This window comes from Poecilia reticulata, linkage group LG5 (genome assembly GCF_000633615.1).
Source record: "Poecilia reticulata strain Guanapo linkage group LG5, Guppy_female_1.0+MT, whole genome shotgun sequence".
Lineage (NCBI taxonomy): Eukaryota > Metazoa > Chordata > Actinopteri > Cyprinodontiformes > Poeciliidae > Poecilia > Poecilia reticulata.
The window spans coordinates 9,868,714-9,884,299 of record NC_024335.1 but is presented as its reverse complement, the minus strand read 5'-3'; the positions used below and the strand labels follow the sequence as shown (position 1 = coordinate 9,884,299).

Genomic DNA, 15,586 nt, shown 5'->3' with positions numbered 1-15,586 from the left:
ACCATACCATACCATACCATACCATACCATACCCTACCATACCACAAGATACCATACCACACCATACCACACCACACCATACTATACCATACCACACCAAAAATACCGCACCATACCATACCTTACCATACTGCACCATACCATACCACACCATTTAGTACTAGACCACAAGATACCACACCACACCATAAGATACAATACCATGCCATACCATAAGTTACCACTCCATTCTATGCTACTGTAATTCCCAACCTATAAGTCATTAGTTTTTTCACACACTTGGAAAATTGCGATGTGGCTAATATAAGGATTTTTACCAACGGGTTTTGAAAAGCTGGACTTCTGCATGATGAAGTGGATGTCACAAGTTCAAGGGGTAATTTGTCATGAGACGAAAGCAGCACTGAGAGCAGCAATGAAAGGGAGACTGAGGAAGTGAATGACAAAGTAATTCTGAACCTGTTCAATTCTGACACTCCCATAAAAGTTTTTTATAAATCTGTGTAAATATTTTACGTTACAACTTGGAGATCACTCACTTATAGACAAGACCTTGTCTATAAGCATATATGTACTTTTTGTATTTTTAAATGTAGTGGGTGCAGCTTCTATTCAGGTGCAGTCGATAGTCTCTAGTTGCCCACTCATGTCATTCACATCCTGGTGGTGAATTACCTTTCTTAAGTATCTATTATATTGAGAAATTGGTTATTTTAACCACTCTTCAGTGGACTGCGTTACATGTAGTTCTAAAGCAATAACAGAAAGCTCTGTAATATTAGTGCTGTATACTGTGGCTTTTCAAAAGTGAACAGCTTCAGCTGTATTGGGATGTTACTTTCATTATAAAGACGCTTTGTATGGTTAAACTCACAGCTCCGCCTGAAGAGCAGAGGACAGAGCTTTAAATGCTGGTAGTTGTAAGTAAACTGGACCAGTACCAAAGACCTACTGGAACTTGTTGTAAATAAGACAGATTTTCCTTTTTCCTGTTTTGATTCTTTGTCTGTCAGCAGACTTTCTTTGTGAGTACTGGACAACAGACCCGCTCCAATTAAACTGTCAACTGGGACACAATGGTTTGGACCAAACCAGTCTGAAACATGTGGAGAGGATTACTGGTTGACTGGGTTCCAGTTTGCGTTGGTATGCTACTCTGGTGACTACTGGACCTGTTATCCCGGCATTCCGAACATTTTCCTTTTCCCAGACAGCAACTTCAGAACCGATGAACCCAAAAATGTTCTTTTTCTTCAGTCTGGACAATAATTCACAGTCAGCCTTTATTTTCTCTGTAGAGTTATTAATGTCTGAAAGTGATTCAGTTTATAGTCATCCTGCCACTAAACTGTTGGATCAGCAGGATGCATTCTTGGACCCACTTGGGGGGTTGTCAGGTTTGGAAAATATGGAGTCAAGATCATGAGTGTGAGTATCTTAATCAGATGGCTGTTTTCATTTTAGTTGCTTGTTTTGGTTCTTTATAGCCAACAAAGACAATAAAATTCTGGGTTAGGCTTCTTTCTTGTAAACAGACTTTAAAAATTAGTGGCGTCCAACCTCCAGCAGAAACCAGTTTAACTCTACAGAACCACAGTTCTGTTTTTGTGAAACCAGCATGATACTCGTGCCTTATTCTCTGACACATTTAGAGAGGACAACCAGAACCTCTGCTTCACTGCTTCACAGCCTGAAAGAAAGCACACCTTCTTCTCCTAGACTTTTGTTTTCACCCTGGCCGTTGCCTCATTCCAACAACCTGGATTTGTGTTTCACATGGAGGATTGATCAGCTGCTTCATGTTGTCTTTCTGGAGGCGGAAGGCAGATATTATCCTGGTAGTGAGTCCTGGTTAGGAGCCATAGCCTCATCTTCATCTGGTCAGGTCCAGTGATGGGGTAAAGAGTAAGGGTAGCACATCTCAGGTACAGATGTTGAGGAGTCAGCCATTCTGCTGGAAAACAAGATTAGCAAAACAAAATGTGCTCCATATACTAGAGGAGCCTTCACGCACCATTTGCACTGAGGCACAGATGTTGGCTGCGGCACAATCAAAGACCAAAGACAGCCCTCACACACACTTCGAAAACTTTTACGATAATACTTATGGCACGCAAACGGGAAGATGCTGTTCAGACATGTTCTCTGAGTCAATTTAAACATCTCAATAACTGTCTCAGCCCAATCAGTAAAACTGGACCGATGTCTACAGTCGTTTACTTCCATCTTGTTGTCATTTGCTTTGTTTGGAGGGAAAGGGGAAGAGGTTGGTCATGTGACAGTGATGCAGCAAAGGATTGTGGAAAGTTTATCTGAAGCAGAGAAGCAATGTAGGCCATGTTGTCGTTTGTTCCCCTTTGAGCTCACGGGTAGAGAAATATATATGTATAATATTGGTTAATATCTGCCATCTTACATGCACAAAGAAGTACAAGTTGACTTTTTTATTTCCTCCACTTGATGTCTGCATGCTGTGATCGTGGGGTTTCAAAGTGAAATTCCTTGTTTGTGCACTTAATGTTGGCCAGTAAAGCTTGTTCTGGTTCTGTAAGTGAATGACAGTCAGGTCAGTTCCAATGTTTGGCCTCTAACAGTACGACTCTTGGTGTGGTTTACGTAGCATCTGATACATCATTCCACAGGTTCCTTATGACGAATTGCTCTCATATAATTCCTGAGACTTTAGTTTCTCTTTAACATCACTTTACCTGCATACATGAGGAAAATTATCATACTGTTGGTAAATGGAAAGCTCTGGTTCTGAGAAGCAGTGAAATAAATCGACGGTTTGTGACCTGAGTCGATACCCCGGCCGTCCTGACTCCAGAACCAGAAGCTATTGGGAACATTTGTTTATCCAGTCTATTTAATTATGAGCCCATCAATCAAGGCTGTGTCAGGTGGTACAGTAGTCCGCACTGTTTGCGTTCCCTCTCCGCCTGCAGCTCCAACTCAGCTGAGATGTTATTTCATGTGGTTAACGGCGACTCTATGGAGGCTGGGGGATTCTGGGAAGTTCCCATGTTAATGTAATTATGTCTGTTTAATAGGACATTGTGGTCTTGAGTGTTTCCTTTAGCGCTAATTGTGATGAGGAGAACACAACTGTCCTCTCAGCAGTGGGCTCCATCTGGATAAAATCTCTTTTTATTGGAGCGCCCTTCAAAACTTCTGGCTTCAGCATCACTACTGGCTTCAATAAGAGCGAGTCTGGGATTCTGGCTCTGACCCTCTGTCTCCATATTCTGTCTGTTTCTCTCATTTCAGCTATATTCACTGGCCCTGGAAGTTATACACTGCAAACTGATTTAGGACCCAGATATTCAAATTGGTAATAAAATGAGCTAAATACTGCTTAATCTGTAAAGAATTACAGAAATCCTGACTGTCATCCATTTAAAGCTCAGAACAATCTTTTCGTTTGTTTGTTTGGTCAGAAAAAAAACACTTTATGAACTTTTAAACATTAAGTGATTAAAGATAAACGTGTTCCCAAGTTTGCTGTCCACATAATGAAATTAGAAGAAGAGGCCTGGAGGGACAGAAGACCAGAGAAAGGATAGGAAGAGACGATCCTTTCCTCCTGTAGACCTTTTACTCTCAGTTTGACTGACCTCTGAAAAAGCAGAAAATTAGAATGCCGGAATAAAAATTCAACAATTATGAACTTCTATGCACAGACTAACTCTGCATCACAAAAATAACAGAAAAATTAACGTTGCAGCAGAATTGTCACTTTCTTGGGTTTTTCTGGTTCTCGTATAATCTGGTCGCCTTTTCAATCAGTCAGTGAAGTTTATTTATATAGCATATTTAAAAAAAAAGGCAGTTCAAAAGTACTTTACACCATAGAAATGCAAAAATAAAAAATCATTAAAACAACATACAGTCATCAATTGAGAAAAAAGTATTAAACATTGCATTTTGTCCAGTGCTATAATTAAAATCATCAATGCATGTCAAATATATTGATCGATGTTTCATTTATTATGGTTCAAAAGCAAATCTAACCAGGTGAGTTTTTAGTCTAGACTTGAAGGAAGACAGCGTTTCAGCTGTTTTGCAGTTTTCTGGATGGTTCTAGATTTGTGGTGCATAGAAATTGAATGCTGCTTCTTCATGTTTAGTTTTGGTTCTGGGGATGCAGAGCGGACCAGAACAAGAACACCTGAGAAGGTTGATATCATGCAAACTCCACACAGAAAGAGGTTAAATTGGGTTTTGAGCCCATTTCATTCCCACCATCTGCAGCTCAGCCTCAGATATGATGAGAATTCATCTTTTGGTGGAAAAACCTGGAGCACCAATGGAAAACTCTAAAACAAACAGGAAAATCTGGCAACTTGCATAATGATAAATGGGGATATTTGTCTTATTCAAATGTATTTTACAGTATTATCTTCTGTATTTAAACCTTGCTGCTCCCACAGGCTTTTTTTAGTTTGCAGCCCAGTCTCTCCCACACGGCCGTCATAAGGCCGGTTTTTCCACTCCAGCCAGACAGCCGTTGGCCTGTTGGCCTTGTTGCTCATTTTTCATGTCAATCTTTTCCCTGCAGAAAACATCAGGCTGAGATTGTCTCACAAGAACAAACAGGCCTCTCAGTCCTTGCCTGTAAACATTTTAATTTCACTGGCCTCATTAAGCCTTGGCCCGCTTCTGGGTGAGCTGGTGGTCTATGTTTCAGATTTTGTTGGACAGTAACTGTGTGCTGACGGAGTTCTCAAAGCCTAAATGTCCAATTTTCTCCAACTTTTGAGCGTTCTTTGCCGTGATCTTGGCATCCTGGAGCGACGGGTTCCTCTGAAAGCATCTGCAGCCGTCTGCAGAGACTTTGCTCATTAGCTGTTTGGGGTTTTTGGCTGAAGCAGAACAGACTTCAAAAACTTTTTTAAAAAAAAGTGTAGATGTGCTGAGGACGGGTTTTTATGTTTGGACTTGTGGAGCAAAGAAAAAAAAGACGCTCAGCTCCCCGATTTGTTTTTCTCAGAAGCATCTGTTAAAACTTCTTCTTTTTCTTCTGCTCAAGACATTTGAGTTTGATGTCTGCAAACGGTCATCATTGTTTCCAGTTATTGACATTTTTGCTTACAGTCAATGTCAGTGAAAAAACCTCAGAGTCCTTCTTGTTTGCCCTTTGAACCCATATCGTTTGGGTTTTAGCTTTCAAATACAGTCAGAATCAAAACCAACTTCTGCTTTCGAGTATTATGTAAGGGAGAAAGTAATACTAATAGAAAATACTGACAGAAGTCCAAGAAGGGATTAATGCTGGTGGTTCTTCCTGCCGTGGCTGTAGAAAAGCTCAACTCTTGGTCTCATTGATCCTAGTTGATCTCGGATAATATTCCTCTTTGGAAAACACAGAGGATGATTAAAAAAAATCTTTCTAAAACAATTGTTCAGCTCTGAAAAGCTCCACATAGATGCTGGTTGCCTGCCGATACTTTGACATATCGGGATTGGTCCGATAAGTAAAATTGGACTGATACGATGTTTATTTCCATCTTGTTGTTGTTTGTGATTGTCTTTGAAGTGGTATAAGTTTGGTCATGTGACCGTTGTAGTGAAAGCAGTGCAGGATTGTTAAAGTATGGGGGAATAATATCGGTAAATATCAGTTATCAACAACCCGAACAGCAATATTAATAACTGGTCTAAATTTTCATATCAGTGCATTCCTATAGAGGATCATACATCTCTGACATTGTTTGGTTTTTTGTTTTGTTTTTGTCAGTGCATATATTCATGCATATTTTGTACATTTTTAATTTCTTTTAAGAACAGTTATTTTTTATGTTGCTAACCTGATGCTGGTTCACCTGAATTCTCCCACTGAGGGACAATAAGGGAAGTTTCTACTCTATTTTTCTCTGATATATTACTGATTTGAATTTAGCATTAAAGGTCAATTGTGAAGGGGTTAGGGACACCTGCTGGCAGAGTGACAGATTGCAACTAGCTAAACAAAAACAGATAAATATGCCGCAGTTGTGCAAGCAGAGCAAGCTGAAAATGTGCAGCAGGTAGATATGAGCTGATGGAAGACGGAGAAATCTGGCAGTGATGTAGAAACTAACAGAGATGAAGAGGAGTGAAAATCCTGAGGTTGAGACTGTGTGTGTGTGTGCGTGCGTGTGTGCGTGTGTGAGAGAGAGAGAGTGTGAGACGTGGCAGAACGAAGCCTGGCCAAGCGGCAGATCTTTTCCATATGTTTCCTGGAGACAGACAGAGTGAGGCTGCTCCCCCTTTCTCACCCAGTCGTCATTTAAACCGACAGAAACCAGTGAAACAGCAACACGGCTCTACGCCGGGATCCTGGAACTGCAGCTCTGCCTCGGTTCAGACAGGTGTTGGCTGTCTGGAGAAACCAGGTGTCCAAAAAAACTCTCAGGTTTTCACCTCCAACAATCCCAGGTGTGTTTCACCATGACGAGTTACAGCTAGCAGAGAGAGAGTAAAGAGCCAGGGAGTTCCTTCCTTTCAAAGCGGTGACCTTTGACACTGATTAAATCATCCATACCTTTTCTGACTCCAGGCAGGAAAACACTGACTTCTCCAGATCTCAACACAGACCAGAGCAGAGCTAAAGGAGCCGCTAGAATCGCCATGGAAACAAACCGAACTCTCTAAGCATCGTGTTAATAGCTGTTTGAGCCTTGGTGCCGTTGCTACAGTTTTCCTCTGCTACCCCCTTGTGACAAAATACAATAATGCAGCATTCCTGATCCTTCCAGAAAACAATATAAGGGATTAGTATAAAAACCCAGACACAGCCTTCATTTCTTCATACTTTTAAACCTGATCTTCAGAAGTTCGCTTTGGACTCAGCCTCAGTTCCCTTTTCATAGGATTTTGTGGTTAGGTTAGCGAGTTAACTTTAGCCTGTAAATCATTTTGGCAAAAAATAACTCCTAATTTAACCACATAAAACTTTATACATCATCACTTTTACAACTTTTTGTTTTCACCTGTATTCAGGCTTACATCTCATTATTTTTGTGCTCTTTTATATCTTTGCGGTTAAGAAATATATAAACATTTTGAGGGGAAAAAGCGAACACAAGGAAGCCATAATTTGGCTTGGGCTGCCAAACTTGAGTTTTAATGTGTAACTTAAAACTGGCCAGAATAAAAGGGGTAACAGCAAAAATCCCAAAACTTAAATTTGATCTCATAAAGGGAATATTTATCATATTTTATCTACTGATGAATAGTCAAGGGATCATTTGACAGAGAAAAGTATTTTGGAAAACGAACAAACCGGCACCACAGCGATCTGTGAGGAACTCAGTCTGTTATTCTTCCTTGTGGTAAATGAACTCTGTCAAAATGCTAAAACTCTGGCAGGAATGGATTTTCTTTTTAACATACAATTACTTATCTGCTTTAAAAATTAATGGGGAGCCTAACTGGGATTTATCTGTGCAGTAAACCCTGGTATTGGCAGGGGTTATTAACCACAATCAGTAGCTCCTTAAACACTTCAGACCTCCCCTGAAACGCTTATATCTGCCTTTTAATTGGTGAAACACCAAATATATCCAATTTCATTTCTATACTTTTTTAAATTGTTGATAACTGCAACTGATTTTATTATGTCATTTTGACCTTATTGTACAATATGCTATTCTTAGTTTTGTTTTTATATATGTTCACCTTTATGTGAACCTACATTACTCGAGGTTCTGTCACTTTGCTGCAGTTAAACCTGAATCTTTTTCTGTTTGGGACAGTAAAGGATATTTCTGTTCTGTTCTTCTAAGTTGGATGCATTTTAGAAAATAACATTTCAAAACCATCTTTTGTCGCAATAAAACTTTTTGTTTTCATTACTTTTTCAGAAAAATACCCCTCAATGTTTTTTCTTCTTGCATGCTTGCGCTTTGACACTGCAGAAATATCTCTATTTTCCACTTAAACTTGTTGTTTGGGACAAAGATGTGAAAGAACGAATGGTTGAGGTGTTTCAGATTTATTTATTAGACATCCTCAATAAATATAGCACCATTTCAGAGGAGACATGTTGAAACAGAAGATGCTCTGACGTTCCAGGTTGGGACTTTAGAAGCTGTCTGGATGAAACAAACGAACAGTCTGTCCTCGGCCCTGCAGAGGACTCAAAGTTCTGATCCAAATGGACCTCAGCCTCTAAATACAGACGACACAGGCATGCAGTCAGATTACGTACATCAACTCGGAGCCAGTTATTCAGGAGGGAAAAGCAATATTTAAGCACCTCATATGTTACAGTTTGTGTCCACTGTGGAAATGATAACATCTCAACATTAATGAAAATGTTCAAAAGAGATTTTATAAAGTTTTATAAAAATCAGATGGATCTTATCCCGGCTAGAATAAAAAGAACTAAAAGCATCTTTATTTAAAGCCCATAATAAAAGTCAGAGTGGTTTTCATAAAAATACAAATACTGACTCCCCAGTAAACGCCCCCTGCTGTTAGCTTATGATTCAACATTTATCAGAGAGAATGAACCAGCATCAACAGCATCGTTCTAATATACGCCAATATAATGAGAAATGAGTCTAATTTCCTACAGTTTTCAGCCTACAGGGTTTTATTCCCCCTTCTTCTGTTACGAGGATGTTGGGTCTGTCTCTGAGTGGCCGCCATCTTGCTCTACTTCCTCCTGAAGTTCCCCAGCTGGATGCCCCGCCGGCTGGCCACGCAGCGGAACGTGGCCGGCTGGATGCTCCAGTATTTCACCGGGTTGGCGAACAGGCTGATGGCGGAGTACGGTTTCTTCTTCTCGCTGGGAGATCTGGGGCAGAAGTCGTTGTATCCCACATTGTTGATTTTGTTGCCATGAAGAAAAATGACCTGTGCAGACGGAGAGACTTTGTGTTTAATTTGGTTTGGTGATATCCTGGAAACCAAACCACGAGTCTGTGTTTGATAGTGTGGTGAAATTTAGGCTTTTGTTGGGTTTGAAGCAGATAGAAGGATATCTGGAGTCCCTCAGGGGTCAGTTAAAGGATTCAGTTTGAGTTTCATCAAATATGTTGCTGTCAGATGTTTGCAGGCTGCTTTGGTTTAATTTAGCAGTTAGCCTAAAAAGAAAAGTTCTGCAGGTTCCTTTATTCACTTATTAGAAAATGAATAAATAGATTCATTTATTTATGTAGCACAAGTTAGATAAATAAACTTGTGCTTACTAAAGTTTACCAAATCAACAAGTCTGGTTTAGTCTATATATATGGAAATATTAACTAAATCTGTTTCATACCAATTCACTACAATCATATGAATGTAGTCCTTCGGCGACGGGGATGAAACACTTTCTTGTAACAGGAAGAAAACGTCAGCATAACTAGACTCAATTTACCTTCAGTTATTTTATGGATAAAAGCAGCAACATTTATCTGATTTTTTATTTAAATTAAAACAAAATGCAGCTTAAAAAGTGCAGTTATCAGTTCAGATTAATTTAATTAATACCAGAAAAACAATGTTTTTAGACTCCTTACCATCAGTCAGACACTTTCTGAGACATCTGAACATTTAGTCCCTCTGTAGGAACCCCTGTGTTTTCTGATGGTACCACATGGGGGCGCCATTTTCATTCAGAAAACCACTATTTAAGTTTACACTACTTCATTTCTTATAATTCTTTTGGGTAATGTTTCGGAGGTTCAGAATGGATTTAAATGTGAATCACTATAAAAAATAAATTAAATGGACTTTCATTTATAATATTTCCTATTTCCTTTGAAAACAATTTTCATCTTTTTCATATAAAACTTTTCGTCAAAGAGGGATTATGAAGTGCTAACTTCGATCCTGGAGATGCCCCGGACTTGTTTTTGTTCTTCGCTCACCTGGAGGTAGCGCAGGGAACTGAGGCCTGCTGGGACTTTTTTCAAGCGGTTGTGGTCCAGATGAATCTCCCGGATCTCTGGGATGCTGGCCAGGCTGCCGTTTTCCACGGACCGGATCTGGTTAAAGCCCAGTCCTAACCTGCAGGGATGTTTGGAGAGGCGTTAATGTCTGGAGGCGATGCTGGAAGCTACCACCGCAGACATAATAATCGACATAATCGATGATTCCGACAATAATTAATCATCAACAACAGCATCGTTTCTAATGCACGCCAACGTAAACATCAAGGTGTACCACAGGGTTCCATTCTAGGTCCAACTTGGTTTTCAGTGTCGGTGAAAAAACGACTAATGTTTTTACACACTTTTACACTGTAGTCTACAAATGCAAATATATAATAATATTTTAGCCAATAGAATTTTTATGACACAATATACCAGTAAATTAACAAAGAAAAAATACTTTATTTTTAAAACTTATGCTGAATTAATTAGTGTTTTGTTAAAAATAACTTTTCTTGGATACAAATATTTTACTATAATCCACGAATCAAAAACTAGTGTACAGATCATTCTAGGTCAGTGTTTTTCAAACTTTTTCAGACTGAGAATCACTTAACCAATTTAACAAACACTCACAGACTTACTATGTACAATATTAGTCTGTTAACTCACTTACTGCTGTCTTCTTTGTTCATCCTAAAATAAAGGGGTGGTGCTGTTTTGTAAAAGTCAGTGGCCACAACAAAGCCATGAACTAGTCTGCTGTGCTTTGAGTGATTTACGGATTGTGAAAGTGTAAATCCTAGGCTTTCCAATGATGTCAAGCATGTGGAAATTAAAAAAAAAGTTATTCTTTACTACATAATAATAATAATAATAGCATAATAAAAACATAATAAAAGAAAAGTAGACTCGTGTTGCTGTGGCAGAAACAACTTTTCTGCACCATTAAATATAAAAGTTATCCACCCGTTTCTCTGAATGGTATTTATCTACTGTATTTAATTGCTAAATAAATCTTTTTAAATTAAATAAAAATAATAACAGCTGTTGAAGTGACATGAATTAAATAGTCCTGTTGTTTTTTTTCCACCGATATTTCCAGCTTCTCTTTTGAGTGACCCGTTCTTAAGCTACTTATCCAGTATTATTTTTAAACACAATCCTTTGGTAAGCTAACCATACGCGTCAGTTTTTAAACATTTACATGCAGTACCTTGCAGACCACAGTTTAAGAAAGGCTGTTCTATAATAAAGTTAATGTAAGCAGCAGCCACCAGTAGAGCTACATGCTGAAGCAAACGGTGCATTGATAGATTGCAGAAAAAGCCGTTCATTGCCGCCACCTCTGCAGGTTCTTGTATCTCTTGAAGTCCTCCACCTCCACCTTGGAGATCTTGTTGTAGTCCAGACTCAGCTCAGTGATGGAGGTCGGGAGCGCTGGGAGGAAAAGCAGCACACACGATCATAAATCCAGCTGCTTGTGATGAAATGGCTGATTAGTCATGAGGGATAGAGGACGACTGCAGCATGTCGCAGTAACGATGAGGTGAGAGGATCTTCATCCTGGTGTCTGACCTTTGGGGACGGCTGTCAGCTTGGCCTCTGCTATGCCGATGTAGAGAGTGGACAGGCCGTCGAAGGCTCCCAGTTCGATCCCACTGTTGGCCAGAGGGTTGGCTCCCAGCTCTGTTTGGGGAAGCACACAACATCTGGATCCATTAGAGCTCATCCATCAACAAGACGGCGAACATGGATGGTTAATTACAGTACGATGGAAACCGCACTGGTTGCTCCCAGAGATCTGCACACATTTGGTTAAATGAGCTGTAAATATAGTAAATCACAAAGATTCAGGGAGGGACATCGACCTGCTGATGGAAAGAGACTGGTGCTTTTAACTAAAATAATGTTTTAGCTAGAAACTGGTGGTTTTATGACCGTAAACCGATGCAGTTATATTCAGCTCATTGTGAATAAAATCAGCTGATCAGCAGAAACATCGCCTGAAGTCACATTTGTCTGTTTCATGGAAAATTCAATTATCGAAAATTGTTTGCAAACGTTTTTATTTGATGTTTAAGTACGCACTTATTAACTCTGCATCTGTACTCGGAATTTGGAAAATACCTAAAAGTACACGGTCTGGAAAAAACTGGGCCGTCAGAGTTTGTAGGTGGAGGAAGTTCTGCCTTAACTCGGCCTCAGTTCGGCTCATTTTGAACTAAAGTCTTTAGTTTCATCCAGAATCTAAATAGAAGTGTTTCATATCAGTCGATATCGATAATTATTGATTGTTTTTTTTTGTTTGTTTGTTTTAAATATCTAAAATCCTGCCACACTGATGGCATGACTGTTTTATCTACAGTTTTCTCTTCATGCCATTGTTTTTTACTTAAAGCAGTCATAAGGCGCAGTGACAAAACCTTAAACTGCTGTTGCGCCAGTCACTCAACAAGTTGTTGCTAGGTAACCAAAGAATGAGTGAGTTGCTAGGTAACTGTAGAGTTAGTTAGTTAGTTAGTTAATGCCACCGAAAGCTAGCCTTGAGAGGTTGAGTGACTAAAGTCTTTCCTCTGCCTACGCCTCCCAGAATACTTTGTGGTTCTGGATCAGAGTTCAGTGAATATGTCATATGTTGAATATTGGATATTTTATCAGATGTCTTATCTACTGATATTTATGACGTGTCAATCGCGATATTCTTATTGATTTTTTGTTCAGCTCTTGTCTTGGTGCATCTAATTACCAATTTAAACGACGTCATTTAATTTTTTACATCTGTCGTTTGGCTGTTTCAGACTTTAGATCCTGTTTAGTTGTGGTTAACCAGCTTAATCTGTGTTCTGTTGAAGCTGTGTTTGCTTATTTCTTCAGATGAAACGTTATTTTCTGTTCTGTGCAGCTGCAGATTTCTGACTCAGGCTCAGTCTGTGCTGCAGCCACGTCTGGGTCTAATCAACACCTGATGCTGAGTTCAGAGCTGGGCTATTATAGCTAACTCAAACTAACTAAATAACAAAATCTGAAATTAAGGAAATATTTTCGTGAACTGAAATAAATAAAAGCGGTTATTAATGGGGAAGAACTAGAACTATCTTGTGTGATTCTAAAACTTTTTTTCATCCCCCACACAAGCAGTTTTTGCCAGTTGTCGGCAAATTACGGCACTCCATTAGGCTGGTCATAATAAATATTAAAGCAATTATAATGGCATTATAAATTAAAATAAGCTCAATAATTTCAAAATGCATGATTTATTGTTTTTCTCTTTTCTCTCCCTTTCTACCAAAAGTATTTTTGGACGTCAAAAGTCTTCAGCCTGGTGCTTCAGTGTCAACTAGGCCTTTTCTTTAAAGACAGTTTTGTTCACATTTGTTTCATAATTAATTTCATTTGTTGTTTCTGTTTTTTTGAAATATTTTAGATATTTAAAACGTCTTTCTATTCCAGTGTTTGTTTGTTCTTGCATTATTATGCAATTACCATCTATTATACTTGAAAATTGTCTCAAAACAATGATATTATCATTTATCGCAATAACTTCTGGGATAAATTTATCGGCAAGCAAAATTTGTCCTACACCCTATACACTAGTCCACAAAAAATGGCGGCAGTAAAAGTTGGGATAAAACGGCAAAAATAATTGAAAAGAGTATTTTCTTTTAAGTATTCATTACCCAATCAATGTATCCATAATCACAATATAATACTTTGTCCTTTTTGAATTCTGCACATAAAAATGAGATAGTCTGAAAAACTAAAACTACTGCTGCAACTAATGAAAACTAAACCCAAACTAAACAATATTTAACTAGAAAACACACAAACTAACTGAGTTAGATAAACAAAAAGCCACAACAAATTAAAACTAATCTATACTGAAAAAACCTAAACGAATTATAACCCTGGTTCAGGCTTCCTCACCCAGCACATGCAGCTTCTTCAGGCCCATGAAGGCCTCCTTCTGGATCCGGTTGATGTTGTTCTCGTGGAAGCGCAGCTCGATGACGTTGGGAGGCAGGTTGGCCGGGATCTCCGTCAGCAGGTTGTAGGACAGGTACAGCAGCCGCAGGTGGTCCATGTTTCTGAAGGCCTTGGGGTGGATCTTGGAGATCTTGTTGTTGATCAGGAACAAACCCTGAAGGTGGGAGAAGATGAGACCAAATCTTATTCTGTCGGGGTGGAATTATTTTTTGCACTGCAGCAGTTTGATGTGATTAACAGGGAGAAACTCTAAAAGTGATTAAATATTCCTTTCAATGTGAAGAAATACACAAATTTCAACAAATGACCACAACAGGTCTTGATGCTCAATTACCAATTTTTTTCTGTTTTCTTGTTCATTGTACGACTGCTTTAAAGTTGGTCAGAGCTGACAGTAGGGGTGGGCAAAGCTTCATCACAATATTGTGTGGTTCCATTGTGATGAAAGGTAATAAATTGTTCTTTTTAAGAACAATTTATTGCCTTTTTTTGGTTTATTTTCTTAGGCAGCTGTACGACTGTGGCTGTGTGCAATAATAGCCCCACAAACACAAAAACTGCTCTTGAAAAACATTCCTATTTGGGACACCATTCAGATAAAGATGTGTGATATATATCATTAAACTACAAAAAATAACTTCATTTAATAAATTTTACACTTCTAAACTTTTATTAATGCTTTCATTGAACATTGGGGGGAAAAAAAGTAAAACTAAATCCCAACACTACGGACAGTTTTTGGGATTTGAAACATTGTGAACTGGAATTTATCAGGACAACAAAAAATAAAAACGACCATCATGATAAGAAATTTATAAATTATAAACAATACGGTAAATGCTGACAGCATGGTCACCAGATCAGAACCAGGCGAAGGATAAAAAGAAATGCCTGCTAACAGCAGAGACCTTTAGTGGAGCCTCTGTAGAGGAATCTGTTTGGGTGTGGAGTCGAACCAGGAGTGGTTGGGTTGTGATGTCATTTTTCACGGACTCAAGCTGCTTCCATCACTTCGTTATTATCATTTTTATCCTTTGTTTTTGTCCAGACTTACTGTCTTCCCTCTTCTGGTGCAGAATTACAACGCATGTCTCGTTTAAAGTTGGATAAAATGCAAAATGACTGTTCAGACTGCAGACACTTTGAAAACGATCAGATGCAATTTAATTCCACATGCAGAAGTGGAACAGATTGGATTAATTGGGGGGGTAAAAAGATCAGAATCGGGCTGTTCAGACTGCCAAGAAAAAGTTGGATATGAGTCGCATTTCCCTGCTAACACAACTCATTAGTGTTCAGTATGAACATCTGCTGCCGTAAGACTCGTAAAACTGGCTTAAAATTACAATAATATGAAAAATGTAGGTTTGAGTACTTGGAGTACAGACTTACAATAAATTAGCCCACAATTATTACAGTGCAAACTGACCTTTGAGATGTGAATATTTCACACACAGACATTGTAATTACAATTAATTTACAGCACTTTGTGCAGTCTTAAATTAATCGAATTTAATTGAATCAGGGAAACATCTGGTCTGCAATGTTCGTGTCCTTCTGATTTAGATCCTCTCTAAGCTTTAATACAAGACATTAACCCCAGATTGTTAATGATCAACTGAGGAATAAAATCTAATATTTTCCATTCCAACAACATAAACTCACATCTGGCTCCAGCTGTTTAGACAATGAAACAACTTAGTTTCATGGCATTAAACTTGTTTTATAGATGTTTTTACTGAGCAATTTACACATAT

General features: G+C 38.7%; 2 protein-coding genes across 3 annotated transcripts in view; one reads left to right on the top strand and one right to left on the bottom strand.

Annotated features, from left to right (window-relative positions):
* The window catches only part of cenpp (centromere protein P), an 85,530-nt gene that overhangs the window by 31,472 nt on the left and 38,472 nt on the right, over positions 1–15,586 (top strand). The window lies entirely within an intron of this gene.
* Positions 7,960–15,586, bottom strand: part of aspn (asporin (LRR class 1)) — a 17,727-nt gene continuing 10,100 nt past the window's right edge. Inside the window, exons 4-8 of the mRNA XM_008408880.1 lie at positions 13,770–13,983; positions 11,421–11,531; positions 11,189–11,282; positions 9,840–9,978; positions 7,960–8,841 (exon numbers count right to left, since the gene is read on the bottom strand). Coding sequence (XP_008407102.1) covers positions 8,641–8,841; positions 9,840–9,978; positions 11,189–11,282; positions 11,421–11,531; positions 13,770–13,983 — 759 coding nt within the window. The 3' untranslated portion in view covers positions 7,960–8,640. The remainder of the gene's footprint in view (positions 8,842–9,839; positions 9,979–11,188; positions 11,283–11,420; positions 11,532–13,769; positions 13,984–15,586) is intronic.